The sequence below is a fragment of the Saccostrea cucullata genome, unplaced genomic scaffold (genome assembly GCF_032062105.1).
Source record: "Saccostrea cucullata isolate Sc308-1 unplaced genomic scaffold, CSIRO_AGI_Scuc_v1 ctg5376, whole genome shotgun sequence".
Taxonomy (NCBI): domain Eukaryota; kingdom Metazoa; phylum Mollusca; class Bivalvia; order Ostreida; family Ostreidae; genus Saccostrea; species Saccostrea cuccullata.
In genome coordinates this window covers 1321-23899 of record NW_026939626.1, presented here as the reverse complement: position 1 = coordinate 23899, position 22579 = coordinate 1321, and the positions used below count along the sequence as shown (strand labels likewise).

Below are 22579 nucleotides of genomic sequence, written 5' to 3'. Positions count from 1 at the left end.
TTTTCATGACTTTTTATTGATTTCTGGAATATAAAGATATGTTAATGGTTTAGACAACATGTCATGATCACTTTGCATGTGCATGCACGTGCGTTTGCGAACAATGCGTTAAATGACAAAAAGTTGATATCATTGTAGTTTTTAAAATTCTTTTTTGAAATCCTGCGATACTAAGCATATTGAAAAAAGTTTTAAAGGAAATTTGCACAAAAAGGAAGTTGGGGAGCGTTTGGGGAACATCTGTAACGGTCCCCGTTACAATTAGAACTAGTCATACTTATACTTTCTTTTTTTCTTGATATCTTTTTCTTTTATTTCAGTTGCATGCAACAGAAGTTCATTGCTAATCCATGCCTTAGAGAAATGTTCTCGTTTTTGGACACACTTTCATGGCACCCTTTTTGATCACCGTAAGTAATAGTCGGAAGAAACATTTCAATACACGTCTATAATTCTTCCAGTTACTGCGCGAAAAACTTTGAAATGACACGCCAATTAAATCAATATTTTTTCGCTCTATGTTCAGTATTTTTTTTTTCGCTGCATTTACAAGATCATTGTATCGAGAGATGTGAAATAAATTGATATTTTTCTCTAATGTAATTTGTGTGCGCTAATGATCCTTTTTTAAAAATGCCAAATAGAAAATAAAATAATTTCATGTCTTAGGAATTAAATATTAAATGAAAATTGTTCGAGCAGTTAGAATGAAAAGTATAAACTTTTCGTTGAAAAAAAAATCTAATTGTACATGTTTATTTGAAATATTATATGCCGTAAAACTATAGCTATGAACATTTTTGTTTAATTATACCATTTATGCCTACTTCAAACCAATATATGCAAAAAAAATTACTAGTATATCGACATATTAAAGACGCATTCCGTTCATAAAATCCCTCGTCTTGCATTGGCTGGGTGTCTGGCCTTTTCAAGAAAATGCATTTTTCCCATATTTTTAAATATGGTGGTTTTTGCTTGAAAATTTAAAAAAATCTTGAGAGTCATTTTTGATTTTATAACAACCCTATATATATGTGTAATTTTTTAATAGAATACTTCATTTTTGAAAAAAAAGACTTGTGAGACAGACAGACGGATGGATAACGGACAAAGTTTAAGTCATCGGCTCTGGTAAGCAGAAATATGCATAAATACCTCCACTCTCCTCCATTTCAAACTCTGAAATCCTCGATTTTGCAGCGAGTCTGTGCAATAGAAAAACCTCGTCATATTTGCCAACACCTGAAGCGAGATCAAATTCTATCCCAAATTCCACGGGCGATTCTCCAGATTTACCAGACAGTTTCAACGAACTTTTAACGTTTGTCTCCTATATATTACACAATGAAAACATGCTTTATTAGAGACAAAAGTTTTAACTATTATTTTTTTTTATTTTTTTTTCAAAACATTGGTTTTTTTCAAAGACGAACGCATCTTTTATATTTTTTAATATAATTTTAATAGCTTGAAGAGTAAAGCAATGAATATGGACTAAACTCACTTTCGGTATTTCTCCTGAAATAATGCCATACAAAATCAGCCTATCTCCTTGGAAAATAGTCGGTACTTCTTTAGGGATATTTAGGATTGAGCACCCATCTGGTAAACTCCATGTTAAGAACAAGTCTTTAATTGTTGGACAGAGACTGCTTTTCATGACGGACATTACCTTTTATTTAAATTAGAATTAATCAAGTGGAAAAAAAAATTACAGTAGAACAATGAAGACGGAAAAGTTAAAAAAAAAAAGTACATGGATTTCATAATGAAATAATGTTTAATGGAGATAAACAATATTTAAGCTCAAAAGTCCATTAAACAATACAATTTTGGAAAAGAGCAAACACGGACCTCTAAATCATGAAAGGTGGGATCAGGTGCTATGGAGGAGTAAGCATCCCCTGTCAACCGGTCACACCCACCGTTTGCTCCTTTTCAGTATAGGGGAAAAAATTGAAAATCTATCGACAATTCAGTGTGTAAATAATAGCCAGTTAATATGAAAAACATCCGTCGTCTATTACCTTATTTTGCAGTCTTTCACTGTCTCTGACAAATGTAGCCTTTCCTTTACCTGCCTCAGCTACATCGCGTATCAATGCAGTTGAACACCCATCACCAATCCCGAACGTAAATACCCTGAATAGTTAAATTGATTATATTAATATTTCATGATATTAAATGAAATATTTCGTTACCTGATATTTAAAACTATTCCACAATATTATCAAATTTGAAAATTTGTAAATTAATTTTAAATAAGAATTTCCCAGGATATAATTGTCTGATAAGATTTGTAATTTTTGAAAACATACAAGTTTTTCGGATTACAAAGTTTATTTCTATATACTTGTATCTAATATGTGTTTTGTAAAGAAAATCAAAGTCACATAATTGAGATGAGATGTTGCAAAACATCTATTAACTAGTTAAATATGAAATCTGTAGGACCTAAAGCTACACTTATTTTATTAGAATTAATTGTTCCAAAATTAGCGTTGAACTACAGTGTTGATATGCATTAGGTATAAAATTGGCTCATCACATTTACTGATGGAAAGACAACTTAAAAACTGAAGTGAATCATTTATAAGCCAGTGTTTGTGACTTTTATACTACATCGACGCATTCCTACTTTATGCATGACAGAGGGTCTTTCAATAAATAAATGCAAAATGTTATCTTAAAATTAAGAAAAAAAATAAGAATTTCTCATTTTTAATCCTTCAAGACATTCCCTGTTTAATTTTTACACAAATCTAATATTTTTGTACTCATGATCAGAACATCTCAGCATACTCGTTTTAAAAGATGTTCAAAAGACAATCATGAATAGCATTCTCCATGACATACCTAGACCTGTAAAATCTAAGTTTTTTCCTTCAGTTTCTAGAATAAAAAGATAACCGAGAGATTTAGCAAAAATGGAGCTGACTAAGTTCTGTAAACGTTCCTTCTTTTGAAATTTCCTTAACATTCTATGCTTATTTGCAGCAGCATTGTCAGACGTAAGAAAATTACCTGGGCACCAGTATTCGCTCTGGGGAACCGGTATTCAACCATCTCTGATAGAGAAACTGCTGAACCTTCCTTTATACGATTTTAACATGAGAACTATTATTGATGGTCGCTCCTATTGGAACCTGAAATCTATTCCCAAAAAATCGTAACTTTATAAAACTACAGCATGAACTTACGATAATCCTAAGATTAAAGTTACGAGCTATTCATAAAAATGGTCGTAAGATTGACACATCAGTGAAAATCGATCGTAGGATTTTTCCTTCCTTTGGTACCGACAATTGATCATATGGACCAGTGCGATGTGCGGGAAAAGCGAAAGAAGCAGACGATTGCGCAACATCGACCTGAAAATGATCGACAGTACCAGGAAAAGGAATTGGAGTGCCGAAGAAATATCTCTCCTCGTTGATTTTGTGTCCGAGAGGAAAGATGTCCTGGGTGGCGATTTTCTTTGGCACTCACCTCGTGTAATATAGAACTTATCGACTGAAGAGAAAACTTATATAAGGATTATTTAGAGCTCTTGGCTTCTTTTTGCAATAATTGAACAGCAGCTTTCTCTCTTATTGCACTTTTTATTATTGTTCTTCCTTTGACAGTGTTTTATGCAATACAAAGTGCACCAATGTTTTGACACCCATTCCTAATGATTATCATACCTTGTTCTTGAAATAATGTGTATTTTAATAGATAATTGCCCAACCTTGTGTTCGTTTGACTCCTCACTAATTTGACAATCTCTTGAACGTTACCAACTTCACCATCTGTCAGCAAAAACATCTAGAGAGAATATCCAGGAGAAAATAAAATATTCGTGGACAAAAATTCTTAAATCTTCTCAAGAAGAAAAGGAAAAAAAGTTTGGAAGGATGGCTAGCTATACATTTATGTTAATGACAATTTTGATTTAAGTATTCATGGTCAATTTGTAAAAAAAAATTATGGAAAGGGGTTAAGTTTTTAAAAAGTGCCTTTGACCTGTCTGACATCCTTGGTCGCTTTATCTTCGAAAATTTTCACCAAAGCTTGATAAATCTTCGTTCCACCCATATCAGCTTTCATCTCTCTCTGAAGGTCCATTGCTTCCTCCATGCTTTCTTCTGAGTAAGGTTTGCTCCTATAATTTCATTTCCTTAGAAGCTTTTACTTCATAAATGTATTTATATAGCTAATGGAAATGTACATCTATACATGTCATATTTTGTTTCCTTTATTGGAGTCTATATTAAAGTAAAATACAAGTTGATGATTATTTTAAGTCATGAAAAATAATGACGATTGACTAAGAGATTGGGTAGGAAACACCTCAAGTCTACTGCAATGGTAAAGATTTAAAAATACTTTATAGCTTACGTTGGAAAAAGAAGTGAGAAATCGCTGCCAAAGCTGACCACATTGAAGTAACAGTTGACCGGCAAGCTTTTTAAGAGGAGAAGTAGTGTTTCCTTCGCCTTTTCAATGCGAGAAAACATAGAACCTGATAAAAGAAGACCAGAACATTAAATGGACTCTTTGGCATGTTCAGTTTCTTTGATTGAAGTAATGCTTTCTGTTTGTGTTCATGATTAGTTCAGCGTATATGACTATTTCAAGTTTTCATTCATCTTAACAGATAGAGGTATCAAGATTAATAATAAAATAAACTTACCAGAACGATCAATCAAGAAAACGAATTCATGTGAATCATTGGTTTGTAAGTTGGAAAACGAGGGAGAAAAATTTACCATCAACACATCCGACGATAGGAAACCACCTGCAATATTAATAAAACACTTATTATTAATTACTTTATAAAAATACGAATGCATAGATCTTTTAATAAGAAGTTCATCTATCTATTCAAAATTATTCAAATATAATAATGGCTGCAATACAAAAGTACCTATGGACTTGCGGATACTAGTACATACTATATGTTTTTCATGTCTATACATGGCATTATATTGATTAAATTCAGAATATGAACAAAACAGTAAATTAAACTACTGAAAAATATTGTAACAAGAAGTCAATTTACTTTCATTATCCTCCTTCCCCTTCTCCAGAACTGCACATGGTTCATTAAAGCCTTTATAATGCAGCTCTAGAACGAAGTCCTTTCCAAGTCCTGGCCTTTTTGACACAGTGTACTACAACAATTTATGACAACCTCGATAGTAAAATTCGTACTTACCGAAAACTGTTTTTTCTTTACAAATTCATATGGATCACGCATAATATTAAACTAATGTAAAGTAAGTGGGCTTTTTTCATACATACTGCGGAAGTTAATACTCTATCTGCAGTGACGTCCATTGTTATTTTTTCTGAAGAAATGCAGCTATTCCCTCCTCCAGCGACTTTAACATCGAAATTGATGAAAAAGTCCTCCATGTACATCATACCTTTGTCAGAGAGTGAGGGCAAGACTTTAAGCTCCCCTCCTGTCGCTCCATCAGGTGGTGGGAATGGGCTGCTTCCTGTTTTTTTTTCAAATAAAAGAAAAGGTTGTATACATTACAAAAGATATAAATGTAATTGTAAAAAAAAAAATCTAGGTGAACGTATAAAATTCAAAGTATGGTGTTCACCTCGCCCTATGGGTTCAGTAAATATTGTATTCCTCAGGTGGCAATATCACCATATTAATCCTAGAAACATCAATTATTATATAATATACATGTGGTACAATTTATTTCTTTTAAACTGCAAACAAGGCACTTTTCTGTATGATCCCATAGAAAATGAAACTGTAATTTTTAACGATCCCTATAATTATAGTATGCTTGCTTACCACAGTCAGGGACATATCTGGGATTGAGAACAGTAGGTAGTGTTAATATTCCAATGTCATCTGGTTCCATGTCTATTTCTCTGGCGTATGCGAATGTTACCTTGGCAGACTTCTTTCCGGGAAGATTTCCCAACTTCAGCCGAAATACATCAGCATAATCATCGTCCATTGCCATGTACAATCCAACATAATTATTTTCGATAGCATTTTCATATGTTTCCTTTGCCTGTCAACAAATGTGTTGTTGATGATTTCATGTTTTCAATTTGATTTCAAATGAAGGGTGTATATAATATTATATAAATATTGCATGTAGTTGACTGTAACATTGAACATTTTCACCCCAAGAAAACCATTGTCAACCGAGGAGCAGCTGAGGTTGACAATGGTTTTCAAGGGGTGAAAATGTTCAATGTGACACTCAACTACATGCAATATTTATTATATTGTACCGAATGTTTTATACAAATACATATAACAGTGAACCGTGCGCGCATAGATTCTGTGCAGTCGCTATTTTTTGGAATATCACCCGTTGTCAAGCAATGTTGACTGTTGCTACGCTGGAGGGCATGGCTTCATTATTCAGTGGGTAATAGTATTTTTTAACATGTTTCTCGACCAATCAGATTCAACTAATTTATATGAAAGTATAATATAAAATATTGGAGAGGGCAACATTGTATTGCAGCTAGATTACCTGATGACCATATATATATGTATATCATACCTGAGATTTCTCCTGAACCTCGGCTACTATGGTCCTGTTTTCGATCTCCGCCTCAAACCTGTAGACCACCGAACCCTCATCCACTGGGAACACGAACTCTGTCTGGACAGCTTCTGTAGAGTTGTTGATGTAATACAGATCTGATTCTACACAGGCAACGAAATTCACCACCGTCACCCTGATGTCAATTCTTTGTAGAGGAACTAACCAAAATGGGAAAAAATTATCAGAATAAGGAAAACTAAGTTTGTAAAGAACAATATCTAATCCACAAAGAGGCCATTTGTTTTCTGATGTAAGAATTTTCAAATCGAAGACTGTTTTCTTTGCATGCTTGAACAATATCAATATTGAATAATAATATTAAAGAACATAAAAAAAAACAAAGTTTTACTGCTTCAACTTATTTATTTGCTTTCCCTAGTTATGTTTCTTTTTTTAAAAAAATGGATTATTTTCAAATAGTATTCCGCAAAAAAGACGGTTTCTTTTACCTAACAAAAACATTCCTTTCGATAAACTTCATTTACATATTGTTACAAAATTCAAATAAGTGCATAGTAATTACAGCATGAATTCTGCTTCGCTCAAATCATTTACAAAATACCTTTTTGACTATATATTTTTTCTAACGTACCAGTTTCCTCAGGGATCCCAGATTCATTGTACAGGACGAGTCCATGTCGTAATCTCTCCATTTTACCTATAGTAAGTTATCTGAAAATGATTTATAAATATCAAGTGAAATATAAAAATGATTCTTAATACAACAATTCTACATGCAAACATCTTTTTGTAACTTTGTCCTAAATTCAGGAGAACACTGTGGTCGGCTCTATTCGGGTCCCTAACCATTTTACCAACTTGTACCGGAGGTCCAGAAGTGTAACAACATACTGTCTTTTCCATTAATATAGAGAGATTAACAATTCCATTGCGACATTCTAATTATGGTACTAAAATGTTTGATAAAAAATATTGAAACACACTTCAAATACCATATATATTTTATACAGATACTTGTGGACAGGACCAACCCCCTCCCAACAATATTCACTCCCGGGGCTTATTGGACTTTTTTCACAAATTATATTTATCACACTTATTCCACATGTTAACAATAGGAAAAAATCGTAGAAACCCCAAAATAATCCCTCCACAAAAATAACCTGTAAGTACTATACATTATAAGAGAGATAATTTAAAGTGGGGCATTTTTTTTGTGGTGCGATTATTTTGGGGGTTTTACGGGTTTTTTTTCCTGTTTTAAACATGATGAATAAGTGTAATACATGTATAAATAACTTGTGAAAAGAAATGTCCAAAATGCCCCGGGGTTGAATATTGTTAGGGGGGGTCCTGTCCAAAAGTACCTGTTGAACGAACGTAAGGTTCTGAAATGTTCTGATTTATTAAGGCATAGACTTACAAAGTGCATAGATCTCTGAATCCAAAATATACGTATATGTGTACCTCAGGCCGATGCTATGGAATGTACGTACCTGTACACTGTATTTACCGGAGTCATACTGTATGAGAATTGTGCTTTTTTCTCAGATTTAGTTGTTAATTGTTGATGCTGAAAAGAAACTGTCAAACACATATCGGTTATTGTTTTAACCGTTGGTGATATTGGTTATTGTTCTAACCGTTGGTTAGGGATATGCAATTTTATTCGGTATACCGGTATATCACGATTTTTTGTTGCGTGATATGCATCGTGATACGGAGACATAAATACCGGTCTTTGGGTACATATTATAAAGTCCAGAAATTATTCATTTACAATGTATTTGTTCAATCTTTCAAATTACAATAACAGAAAGTATAAAAAATGTTATAAAAAGTGAAAAGAACGGCATCTTACCGTCCAAACATAATAATTATTGATTTTATATACATAAAAATTTCAAGGAAGTAAAATTTTGTTTTTCTAGCATATTTTTTCGAAAAATAATGACTTTTCATATAAAACCATTGTAAAAACTGCTTTTTAAAATACATGTATCATGATATTGTGGGGGAAAATCGTGATATATTGCGATACGAAATTTTTGGCGATACCCATCCCTATTGATTATTGTTTTTACCGTTGGTGATATCGGTTATTGTTCAAACCATTGGTGATATCGGTTATTATTCTAACCGTTGGAGATATTGGTTATTGTTTTAACCGTTGGTGATATCGGTTATTGTTCTAACTGTTGATAGTTTTTCAATGAAAGCCTCAACTGAGGTAAGGGAAGATTTTTGGGAAGATATTTTAGAACTGTAATAAAATTATTGTTCAATTTATTGTATGTTCAGGATATCTAGTAACAAAACAAAAAGTATTTATGGATTTCGAGGGCGTCTGTACCATTTCCTTCTACATGTAGTTTGACTGGGTTTTTTTTCACTCGCTCTGTTTTCTAAATTTATTTTTTTCAAAAATAATTTAAAAGGGCAATATTAAAAAATGATTCTGCTCTCTCTCGACTCAGGTTTTAAAAACGGATTTGTAGGTAGGGATATTAATATGGGTTAATGAAAAATTAAGTTATTAATAGGATGAAAAATCAGGGGTTAAAAAAGTTTCGAGAGACGGTTCCTTTTTACTTCATCGATAAGGAGAGGGCAAGCAATCTTTTTTTTTTTTCCAAAAAATGTTTTTGTTTTGAGCACATTTTATTAATTACACGTTATCAGAAATGGAAACGAGTTCCAAAATCCTCGGGTATTTTTTTTCCTTATACATTAAATCTGAAAACCTATATAACATTACAAAGATTTTTAACGATATACACGAAACAATTTGTTTTTATATACGTACGTGTGTATAGCTAACGAAAATTAATGTTAACTTACGCTTATTTTAAAATAATACGTTAGTTATATTTATAATAGTTTTAAAAGAGCTACATAAATCATAAATTTACACTTGATCCATGCACTAACTTTTGTTATGATTATGGGTTATAAGGGTTTCTAAATGACAAATTATTAATTATGAATATATTTTTATATAATTGTTTATTACTTTTCGGTCTTGTTTGACATCCGTAGTTGAAAGTTAATTGTTTTCATTTGATGTTTAGGAAAGGCATTTTTGCACATGTTACCAATATTTAATTCTTGACATCTCTTTCCTGCCTCACGATATCAATGTCATTTACTCATATTGTTATCAACTTTATGGTTAGATCTTAGGATCATGTTCTTTGAATTTGTTATGCTTAGCTCTACCTAATTTCAGTGTTGTAAATTAATGTCATACGGATTCCCCCTGTTCTTGCAATTTTCTATCCTTAATTTAATTGGCTGGTCAGTACGAAAGGGGAGGAGTTGTCAAAGATTAGATGGAGTGAGTTTGTTAGTGAGTCAGTTTTGGACCATTCTTTGTTAAATTCAGTTTGTTTAATCTTAAGAAATTCTTTGTAAAAATTCAGTTTGTTCCATCTACGAAAGTTGTTCTAAATTGTATTTGTGAAATTCATGATTTGGGGAATTTCAGTATTCCCAGCAGGCACGCAACGTTGTTTCAACGTTGAAAGGAGGTGGAATATAGGTTGCAACGTTGATCAACTATATTTCAACGTTGTTTCAACGTTGAGGTTTCAACGTTGAATCCTCAACCTTTTTTCAACGTTGAAACAACGTTGAAGCTGCAACATATTTTCAACGTTGAATGTTCGTCGATATTTCAACGTTGAAACAACGTTGATGCTGCAACATATTTTCAACGTTGAATGTTCGTCGTTATTTCAACGTTGAAACAACGTCGAAGCTGCATCATATTCTCAACGTTTGATGTTTTTTAATATTTCAACGTAGAAACAACGTTGAAGCTGCAACATATTTTCAACGTTGAAACAACGTTGAAGATTCAACATGTTTTCAACGTTGAGTATTTTCTGATTATGTAGAGTCAAAACAAGGTTTAAAAATGCAAAGTTGACTGTCTCTTGATTTCAACGTTGAAACAACGTGGAAGATACAACATATTTTCAACTTTAGGAAAGTCAGGAAAAATTAACGTTGATACAACGGGTATAACGAGTATTGAGCACTTGAGTTTTTAAGTTCAAAATATAAAGGTGTCTTTAACTTCTAATCCGTGCGATTTTTCGTAATATACACACAGCTGTTTGCATTGTTAGAAAATATTATATACATAATAATTATACTTAATAAATGAAACGCATACATTAATTATAAATTGATTCACTCTAAAGAGTTGTGCCAATAGCTAGTACCATTATAAAATTTTGAATATGAGTTTATATGAAGCATGGCATCTACATTTAACACTTCATTATAATTATGTTTCAAAAAAAGGTTATTTTTTTTTTATAAATTGTGAATGCTATTTTTTTGGACATATTTATAAGATATGTTAAATATAAGCTTTTAATAAATAATATCTTTATCCAACATCTCACGGTAATTCCATGTTACTATAGAATAAATAAAAATAATTATTCCGTATACTCTTTCGCAGATTATACGTATACAGAGCGAATCTAAAAAGTCTTATTTTATTAGATTGTGCTTTTATTATGTGTATTAATTCAATAATCTTTCTTTTCACAAAATATATAAAAAAAAATTCAAATAAACTCATAAGCATTTTCACACTGACAATTAACCCCGGTCAAGTTGCATTACTTAAGATCCACTCCCCAAAAACCTTTGAGATATCAGATAAGGAGTGCCTCTCGCTTACTTGGTCAGTTTCAGTGTCAGGATAACCTTGTTATGCAATTTTCTTGCTGGGCAGAGTATAGCTGTTTGCAGCTTATCTAGGTCAAAATTTGAATTCAACTGATGGACAAGAAGTGCGCCTCTCCTTGCTGTTCATATTTAATGTGTTTTCAAGTTATATACACAAGGATTAAGGCTGGATTATCAATTTCTGCCCAGTAAGTATTATTTACTTTTCATGAATGTAAGAAATTAAGATTTTTTAGTATCTGTTCATCATTTAATTCTTGTTATATAAGTACATGTATATTTGAAATCTGCGTGAAATGCACAACCTTGGTTCTTGTATTATGTGTTTTGTTGATATTCATTTGGTTATGAAATATAAGCTAGTATACTAATATATTATACAATTTAATTAATTGTAGTTCGTCGTTAGGTTAAATCAACCAGTGGTGCAGGGAATTGATTGTATAGTCAGCCTTGATTGCATCAGATTCTTCGCCCGTGAAAATTATACACAGGAATGCAACATTTTGTAAGTACACTATGTATATGTATGTCTATAACATTTTTCTTTAGTAATAATTATTTATAAGTATACTCATACGAATTTTAACATGAAGTCAACTATAATTCTTTTAATCATGTTAATTAAATCCAAGTACCGGAATATATTCCTTTGTCTGATTTTTTTTAATCATTCATGTATATTTATTTTTATCGTTTGAAATAACGTGTTAGGTACATTTTATCAAACAAATGGCTTTAACATCTTTATTTCTTTTATCAATAGGCTTTTGCTTTAGAGGGTGGATTCTCCTGTTCATTTCTTTCATTCGTGGGACTATATGCGTGATTAAAATCAATGGATCCGCCACTTTATGGAACTTAGTAGTGTAAGGCAGACGCGAACTTTGAAGGACCTGGATGTGATTACTGTGACCCACTTTTCACTAGGAATATAAATTTTGTCAAGCAGTGATTTTTGAGATTCAGTGATTGAATTTGAATTTGTGTTTGTATTAAAAATACATGTAAAATAAATTCTCTCACAATCATAATACTGGATTACAACTTATCTAAATATTACGCAACTTGAATAAATTTTTTTATTAGAATTTGAAATGTATTTGTTTTTACAGCAAAATGTTAAATGAATTCAACGTGATTTCAACCAAATATCAACGTTTGTACAACAGAAAAATTTCAATCAAATCTCAACCTAATTTCAACCAATGTTCACTTTTGTTCAATGTTGATATTTGACGTTGAAACAACGTTGAAGCTTCAACGTTGCCTCAACTTTCATTTGCAACCAAAAATCAACCATAAATCAACCAAAAATTTTGAATCAACGTTGAAATGCCTGCTGGGTTATTAATTAATATTTAGAGATTACGACATCCCCAACATCCCGGTTGCTGTGAAAGCGAATTCAGCCGGTACATATATAAATATTTCCATTTCTAATTTTTTTCTCTGTGATAACTCTTTGAAAGTTGTCGGAGTTTATTTCTTGATAATTCTGCCGGAATGTAAATTAGGCAGGTCGATAGGGCAGGAGCTAAGGAGGCCTAAAATGCATGCAAATCTCGTGCGCATCTGTCTCTGTGTCTGACGCTAAGGAGGCCAAATATGCATGTAAATCTCGTGCGGCTGCCAATGTGTTTGACGTCAGTGGGCGAGAACTATTGAAATTGGCATGGAAGTCCTCGTGTAATATAAGTCTATGTCTACATTTTTCAAGTCTAAATCTACAATTTTATTTCACAATGAAATGGAAATATAAGGAATCACTGTCTAGATTGTATAGTATGCCAGGGACATCAGCGCTAGTGGGAAACATGGGATAATTTACGCATAACGGGCTTCGCCCGTTATCATGGTTATGCAAATTATCCCATGTTTCCCATTAGCGTTGATGCCCTGGCATACTATACAAACTAGACAGTGATTCTTTAAATCTACTGAGATCCGCCAATTTAGATCTGTTTACGTTGTTCGAACAGTAAACAAGGCTCTATTTGATCGATTGCCTAATATGATAGTGTCAGTGTTTAAAAATCGGAAATCTCTTAATTCTCTTCTCTTTCTGATTTAAAAGACTGAGCACTAATAATAAAATATATTCCAACACTACAAAAAGAAAAAATAAACGAGGTACTATAGTAAAAGAAAAATAATAAACGAGATTGACGCACATGCATCTATTACAATATTCATTCCGACTTCCTGTTTCATTCGCATAAATTATAATTACACTGTAATAAACAGCTATCTACCAAAGATAAATTTTCTTGAGTAATCATATCGATAGAGATAAAAATATACACGCATTCAGTTACTCACAAACATAAAATCCTCTTCCAACCTATAGTGACATCGTGAAAATTCTTCGTGTGCAGCGAGGCTGAAAATCCGGTAGACTGACAATTCTTATTTACCCGAAGTGCATTGCCAGTCTACATTTTTCATTATGAATATAATAAAATTCCAAAAACTATTTAAAAACCTATTGATTTTCGCTGGAGATAGAAATATTTTGTACTTTTTCATCTTTCAAGAAATATGACTTTATTAATAATCCAGTATTATCAAAACAGTTCGTAACATCTACGACATTACTATATACATAGGGTAATGTACATATATATTACAGTAATTGTCACAAACATTTTTATTGCAGACATGATTCAGTGAAAAGCCGAGAAACTTGTTATCATCAAAACTATGATACTTTCTCATAATGTAATAAATCTTTAGGAAAAGGATAGATTTTAACAATATATTCTGTAGAATATAGGGTTGTTGAACTTGTATATTCTTATTGAACTTATATATATTTTTATTAAACTATTTTAATTATCTATATAATAACGTGCGCTATTTCATAATTTGTAGAATAGTTATATAAATATACTAAAAATTAATATAAAATTTACAGTATATAATTGTTTTTCCTTGTTTTAAATTATTAACATTCTTCATTTGTAAATAGTAGCACAGAAAACATTTTCAACTCATACATCACGATATTAAATTTACGTACATGTATTACAAAATTTAAGCAACGTTCAACATTTTATAGAAACTGATCACTTCAATCGTAGTTCTTAATTATCTTTGCTATTGATACTGAACTCTAGGTAATATTGATTCATTTGTCAGCGAATTGTTGTAGCTCGTAATTTCAAAAATTCTAATCGTTCCATCTCTCTGATCGCCTACCCAGAGTCTGTTTTCATGATCGAAGCGCAAGGCTGAGGGATTACCTAGCCCTACATCATTGACCGTTGCAACATATCCAAGAAATTGTCCAGCTGCATCCAAAACATGAATTATCCCATCTACACTATTACCGACGATTATATTCCCCCCACTATCGTGGCAAATGGGACGAGGTGCAAAGACGTTAAGTTCGAATAAGAAAGGCCCCCCTCTCACAGATCCTCCTGTATAGCGATTCAACAAAATACCATTCTCACGAAAAATATAAACACAATTCATATCTCTATCAGATATACATATCGTGTTATTCGATTTATTAATTGACATTCCGATTGGGAATTTAAAATACACATCGTTTAAATTTCCAGTTACTTCTTTCAGAAGCTTTCCATATTTGTCATAAAATTGCAGCGCGCCTCCACTTCTTTCTTTCGATTCCATCATGCTTTTGAAATTCTCGTTTTGTCTCCTACCTTGACCAACACACACTATCTGACCGTCGTCTAACCTACCCACTGCAGTTGGCTGTACGTTTCCTGTTCGTGAAAATAACTGGGCACCTTTCCCTTTTACAATTTCCAATAGCATACTCAAGTGAAAATTGGAGATCACTTTTTTATCGACTTCGATGTCAACGATATCTGTTATCCCATTATCAAAGAATTCCCTCTGCAGTTCTTCACCTGTACTATCGTAAAGAATACATTCCGGTCCGAGGTTTGTGACTATTTCACACAATCCATTTTCAACTGGATGAATAGTACTCACGAAGTTTTGCTGTCCTTCCTCTGGAAGTGACACCATTGAAATTATCTGAAAGGAGGACACCAGAGAAGCATTGAATTTTGTTTTGATCATTTGTCCCGATAAAGCTAAATGGAAGGGAAGGTTACCTTCGTCAGAGATATCTGCGTCATCAGATTCATCTGCCATGATGTCAGATCCGGAATCGGAGCTGAGGTCGTATTTATCGTCGGATAGCTTTAATGCCAGTCTATGGGATGCTTTACAGAGTGGACATAACTTTAAAGTACAATGTGAACACGGTTTTAATTCCGTCTCTTCGAAACATATACTGCAACAAAGCTTCTCTGCTGGTTCAGGGGGTTTGGGAGTCACAAAATAATTATCTATCAAATGATTCAAATCGTGATTGACGAGTGGCTGTTTTTGTCTACAAAGAGGACATGTTATGTCTGTATCTTCGGATTTCTTCAAATAACCTTTAAGACAGGGCTTACAGAATGTGTGTCCACACCTCAGCATTTTAGGGGTTTTGAACTCCTCCCAGCATATAGAACATACTCTGTCTTCTTCATCAAGTTCTTCTGACTCCGCCATACTGGCTTTTCAAATGATACTGACTTGATACTTCAGTTTCCTTCAAAGTAAAGAAAAGGTGCATTTGCGTATTATAATAAAAATAATAATCTATGGTGGTTATATAATGAAATATCGGTACATGTATAGGAAGATTCTTATTCATTGTTTATCAAATATTAAAATAACTCAGTCTTTTAAAGATGAAATAAAGATTAGATGACATTTCTATACTCCTATTTATGAAGCACAATTTATTCATAAATGTCTACACGAAAAGAAGAAAACATCTGCCGAGGGCCTCAACTCGACACTTAGATAATATACCAAAGACGTATTACCAATGGTTAATTATTTTATATGTCGATTGATAATATTCCTGTGAACTCAAAAAAGAAGACACCACAGAATTTGTCACATCTGCCTAATATATTTTTGGATTTTTTACTGAATATAGAGTCGGACTATTAGTATGAGGATCATCTAACGACTAAATTGTATGATAAACAAGTTGACAAACTTTTCCACCCCACCCCAACTTATTTTCATGTATATTATAATGATAATACAGTATCTATTAACTATCTGCATATATTGTGTTTACATTTCCCAAATGTTTCGTAACTCATAAACATGCCCCGAGTGCGATCAACTTTTAAACTGTGGATTTCAACAACCTCGATTAAAGTCGGCTATTTCGTAAAATTAATCCTCTGACTTTGAGACTCAGAGCACTGAAATGTAACCAATGATATGGTTGCATTTAAGCCGACTTGTGCCATACTATTCGGCCATTGTGTTAATTCCAATTTAAAATGTGACTACAGAATGTTCCGTTCACGGGATCAACACATGCATAGGACTCACGATGGGTGTGACGGACACCAAAGAAGATTACTCCTTTTAGGCACCTGATCCCACCTCTGGAATAACCCGCGGTCTCTGTTTTATGCCCTTTTCACACATTTATACATGTAGTTTATAGATTTCGTTTTGATTGATCACTGATCGTTATCTTTATCTTTTTTTTTCATCCAAAGAATGCAAATTTGATGTAAAACATTTTTTTTTTCATCTGAATCAGAATACAATCTGCAAACCTATTAAAAATATACCCTCCCGCTTTTCAAGCGGGGGTATATTTAGATCTTTGATCCGCTCCTGTTAGATTGCTGGAAGAGCAGATCAAAGATCTAATTTTAATTAGATTGTTCAACCTGAAAACAAGTACCGTGCATACACAATTTCTATATATAGGGGATAACAATTATCAACAAAAAATAATTATAAAACTGGTTTATCACTTTCATGTTTCGGTATAATTATATACAAATGTTTAATACCGTACCTACAACAGAATCTATTGGCGAAATGTTATGATAAAAAGTACTCAAAATACTACAAAAGACTTACAGAGAAGCATCAGTCCCATGTTAAAAGCACTTTTTGTTTACTTTCGATTTCTAACGCGGAAATCTACATCTATTTTAAAACCATTGTCAATATTTGTTATACGAAGAGTTATCTGCCCATCAGAACAGTACGTGTTGGGTCATTATCTCAAATATAACTTCTATAAAAAAAAATTAAAATATATTTCATTTTAATAAATACATAATTGAGAATCATATAACATACAAGCCATCGAACACTTAACTGATAATTTTTCCTGCAATTTTTTTTTTACAACCACGCATCCTGGTCACCGTATATTAATATTGATATTCAGATTTCCGTACAGAAGAGAAGAAATCATATTAACCAAAAAGTGAGTGTTTTCAAATAAAATTTAGAAATGTGCAGTTATGTACTAATTTTAAAATGCTTAATACTAATAACCATTTAGGAAAATAGATATATTTATCTTTAGCATATATGGATATGAAATGTACTTATGTAGAGTAAAGAGCCAACAGAAAAGAAGTGAATATTTTTCTTCTTAGCTATTATTATGATGACTATTAAATGTCCTTTTCTTTTTTAAACAATAATAACTTGTTTCAAGGTTTTTGTCTCTAATATATCATTAAACAGAATTTTTACTTAATCCTAAGTAAAAATTGAAGATACCAAAAATAAAAACATTTTGGAAATCATTTCGGGATCTTTTTACAAATTTGTATTGTTGTACATACTAATGTTACTTGAATGTTGCAATCTGATTTAATTTTGAAAATATGTTTAAAGAAGTAAAACTAAGAAACAACAGTTTTTCAATATTATAAAATCAAATAACTTCAAGAGGCATAGCTTTTTGGAAGACTTTCTTGTCATGTTGGAGTGCTGTTGTTCAGCACTATATGATCAGTGATTTCGGCATCCATTAATGTTTTATACATTTTTTAAAATCATTTTACATCTATTATGTATATTTAAACAAAACAAAAAGATGACATCGATATTTTCCATACCTGACATAAACTGCATTAGTAGGGGATAATCTTGATAGTAGAGGTAACAATGAATCAAAGATCGTGAAATATCCTGCATAGAGATATCAAACAATACTCAAGTCCAAAGTCCATTGCAAACACGGATCTCCAAAAACATCAGAGAAAGGATGGAGGATTGATCATTTCCCACTGATCGATGACATGCACTGCGTGTTCCTTGTCATGACCGAACAATTAAATAAAAAAATGTGTAAACAGTGACCTAATAGTTTATTTGGAAAACAATAGTCAGTATTCCAAGTAATGAAAGATTTACTTGCTGACAAGACGATTGTATCGACCAAAAACATTGCGAAATGATGTCGTAAAGCAAGACTGTTGATATTCCTGTTTCATCAAATTGTTTGTAAATAGCTTGCCTCCTTTCTAGAAACTATTCGAAGGTAGGGCATGTTTTTGCTTATTGAATCAACTGAGAGACATAAACCGCATATGCAGGTGATGAAGGTATATTACTGTAAAGGAAAGGGAAGTTTACGATAGAAAATTGAAGTCAAAACGTATATCTATTTCGATTAATTGATATAATCTAAGAACTTACAAAGCGCATGAAAACGATGTTTAGTTTATTTTTATTGAAAAAAAAACCTGATATCATTAAAAAATCAAAGTACTGAAAGCACTCATGGGAGTTGAACATGGTGTAAAATAAAATCTTTGGTCGGGAGGTTAAGTGAGTGAACAATATTATTATTTCAAATACAGACAACTGTTTCAGATTTTTTGAGTTGCAACAATCTTGAGAAAGACATTCAGAGACATTGAATAGCAAAAAAAATGCATGGGCCATAATGCTTGTCTGCCGACATTAGTCCTTTTTTTTATACCCCCTGCTTGAAAAGCGGGAGGGTATTTATCAATCGGGATTTCCGTCCATCTGTTTGTTACGCTTTAGGTATTATCATGTAAATTTTGAATTTACTGGGGGGGGGGGGGGGGGGAGGGGTAAATGCAAAATTTACAACATGATACTGTCTTATCCGCAACTCCTTTTACACCACTGAACGAAATGTTCATAAAATTTTTATTACATATTGCCGTTGTGCACCTTCTATTACTTTTTCATATCCTACACATATTTTGGGTTTCCCATTGCAAAACATGGACACTGCCATTATATTCATATTAGAGGCGGTTGATCATTTATATAATTCACTGCTCACAGTCTTCAAATTTGTAATATATTTTTCCTTGGCACCTTTACCCATGTGTTATGAACATTTCAGTTTCGCAGGAATAATATCAATGTTGATAAAATGTGGATTTTCACACAGCATCCTTTTAAGAGCTAACAGGTTTGTTATATAAAACTTCTCTGTGAATACAAGTGTATTTCAATTACACGAACATTATGTATGGAGTACGTCAGAACTTAATCTTTTTTAATACTGTGAAGAAAAAAGCAGTACCAAGTTAAAAACAAATATTTAATGACCAAACATAAAAACAGTGGTATATATCTAAGAGTTTGTGTGTTTACAAATTATCTGGTATGTAAATGAGGTTTTCCTTTTACTAAAAAAAATATATATATACTTCATTTTGTTGTTTTTAATCGCGATTTTACGAAAACATCGGTGTCCGTTTTTGGTTTTAACATTTATAACAGAGTACTAGATTGACCGCTTTTAGCAGGTGATACTGCTGATTTAGTAATAAATACGCATGTTTACTAAAGTTTTTATGCATTAATGAATTCATTTAAACCAAGAAAATGTTCCTGAAAATTTGAATAAATTTTGTGCACCGGTAAAAAAGAAATTGCTAAAAATCCGGGACCGTCGGGCGTTGGGAAGACTAGATTTACCGCTTGCCGTCAGTATGTACAGTTGTCGTTCGTATCTCTTTGAGTGTATGACGCTACACTAAAAGTGAGTTCCATTACGAAAAACTTTTGAGGTTCTTTATAATTTAGTTTTACTTTGAACGAAATCTAATATTCAAAATAAAATTACTTTATCATTACATTTACTTACATTTCAGATTATGAAAATTAGATCAATTCAGGAGGAAATGACAGAAACTATTTGTGGCGGATGTTTATGCATGTTTTCTGTTGACCATCATCGGAGTAAATCGGTCGACACAGTAGCCTCGCTTTCGGCTCTATATAATCAACACAAATTACTGCGCATGTTAAATGCGTGATGGCCATGGGATACTGAACATAGTTCAACTCCCAAAAATCATTGAAAAATGTTGTGAAGCATGCTCCCCCAACTTAATGAATTTCGAAGTTCCACTGCTTCGACATGGATTTAGAAATACTACTAGTAAAGTTACCGTATAAAACATGATGCTTTTACGGCAGTATAGGATTACACAACAGAAAACAGGAAGACAAAAAGATTTATGGAATATGTTTTAATTTTTTAAAATTCAAATAAGAAAAAAAAACAATAAAGGAAACACAAAAACTGACTAAATATATTAAGTCTCTGTGTGGTGATACAGAGTTATAATTCAGGTCTTCTATTTTTCTCAATGAAATTCAATCACAATTATTAACAGTTCCAATAAAAATATGTACAAAAAATTGATTTCAAGTAAAGAAAACACATAAAAAGATATCAAGTACACAACATTGTGCTGTGGTGAGTTGTTTCGATGTAAGTTATTAAATTCAGGTCATTGTAGTATGTTTTCTTAAAATAATATGCATGACGTAATTTATTATGTAATTGAAAATACAATATATTCAATTTTCTCAGTTTTTATACAAAAAGTTCATTAGTGTTCACAACCGATTAAATTATTTCTAAAAGACAGAATTTCAAATATTTTTACTTTTCCGTTTCGATGGTCACCAACCCAGAGCCTATTCTTGCTATCAAAACAAAGACTATTAGGATTCCCGAAATTTCTATTATTCCTTGTGGCTATAAAACCACAGAAATCTCCGTTGGGAAGAAGAATGTGCAGAGATCCATCAATAACGTTGGCTATCACGAGATTTCCTTCCTCGTCATGACACAGGGCCGTAGGAATAAAGATGCCGATACTTAGTCGTATTCCAAAATGTCCATCATCACTACCGGTATTTGTCCCTTTGTACTTTCTAATTACATATCCTTCTTCTGTCATAACAAGTACTTGGTTCAGTTTTGCATCTGCTGTACATATTGTATCGTTTTTAGGATTTACTGAAACGCTCACAGGATGTTTGAATAAAAGTTCTCTCCCATCTTTCACTATTTCTCTCAACAATTTCCCATCAGTGTCATATATTTGCAACGCTCCGTGGTGTTCCGAACGTTTAGCAATATGATGAAAGTTATTCTCAGACCCAACGGAAACGATTCTTCCGTCCTTGAATGCAGATAAGGACGAAGGCCTAAATTCATAACATTTTGCAAAGATTTTTATGCGAGTTTCGTCAACCATTTGAAAAATGGCTGCTTCATGCACGTTTGAAAACAAAATTTTATTGTCTAAGGACTTAGTTATTCCACGAATCCCTTCACTGAAACACTTACTTGTGAACGGCCTTCCGTTTAGCGTGCATTCAATGATTTCCGGACCGAGGTCCACAATAACCAAGCAAGTTTCTTCCGATTTAGGAAAAATGCATGAAATCGATGGCTGACTCATTTAGAGTATTACATGGTACTTTAAAAGCAGAAACAAAGTCTGCAATTAATTTTGTTCTTATGAATGATCTGATTGCACTAAAGAGCGTATCGAGATCATTCCGCCATCTTCTGATAAATCACTCCCCTCGGACGCCTCGGAATCTAAATCCGATCCAGCTTTTTCACCCGACATTTTCAGTGCAAGGTTGTGGGATGATTTGCAGGAATAGCACAGCTTAAGAATACAATGTGAGCATTGGTTGACCTCTGCCTCCTCGTAACAAATATCACAACAAAGAATAACCGGAAGTTCCGGTGCCCTCAAGGTACAAAATAGTTGTCCATCAATCCATCCAAACCCCGGCAGTCCAATATCTGCTTTTGTCGACATAACGGACAGACTATTTCGTCCACCTCCACTTTCTTTGTATAATCCTTGAGACACGGCTTGCAGAAGGTGTGACGGCAGGAGAGAATTTTAGGACGTAGAAAAGAATCAAAACAAATGGCGCATGTGCTTGACTCCTCTCCTGTATCCATCCTCTTATCGTCATCTGGCTGTGACTAGATGCCGAAATTTGTTTTATATTTCCTATTTATAAGGAAGGAAGATACGGGAAGTATGTTTTCAGAACCAAAATACATGCATAGTTAAAATTTTTTCATTTGATTTTAGTAAAAAAAAAAAAAACAATTTCAATTAGGGAGGAAATCACATTAAAATCTTATCATAAAAATTTGTTGCATGATCAGTGAAAAGGTTGAAGTTTTGAATAGCTGAATCATA

General features: G+C 32.7%; 1 protein-coding gene and 1 pseudogene across 1 annotated transcript; both read right to left on the bottom strand.

Moving 5' to 3' along the window:
• Nucleotides 1–1117: 1117 nt before the first annotated feature.
• Nucleotides 1118–7231, bottom strand: LOC134253473 (von Willebrand factor A domain-containing protein 5A-like). Its single transcript, XM_062735993.1, has 12 exons — nucleotides 7171–7231; nucleotides 6534–6736; nucleotides 5804–6029; nucleotides 5290–5489; nucleotides 5048–5159; nucleotides 4679–4783; nucleotides 4384–4507; nucleotides 4009–4147; nucleotides 3734–3810; nucleotides 2031–2145; nucleotides 1508–1675; nucleotides 1118–1333 (listed from the first exon to the last, which is right to left on the bottom strand). Exons 1-12 carry the CDS (start codon nucleotides 7229–7231, stop codon nucleotides 1118–1120), a joined length of 1746 nt encoding a protein of 581 aa, XP_062591977.1.
• A 6920-nt stretch (nucleotides 7232–14151) lies between these two features.
• On the bottom strand, nucleotides 14152–22332 carry LOC134253471 (uncharacterized; annotated as a pseudogene).
• Between the last annotated feature and the right edge of the window lie 247 nt (nucleotides 22333–22579).

Bases quoted from the DNA above. Each gene is read 5' to 3' on its own strand.
- LOC134253473 (XM_062735993.1), bottom strand. From the start codon at position 7,231: ATGGAGAGATTACGACATGGACTCGTCCTGTACAATGAATCTGGGATC. The intron at 6,030-6,533 runs GTATGATATACA...ATTTGTTGACAG, and splicing joins AGGTTCAGGAGAAATCTCAG to GCAAAGGAAACATATGAAAA. The intron at 4,784-5,047 runs GTAAATTGACTT...TTAATATTGCAG, and splicing joins GGGGAAGGAGGATAATGAAA to GTGGTTTCCTATCGTCGGAT.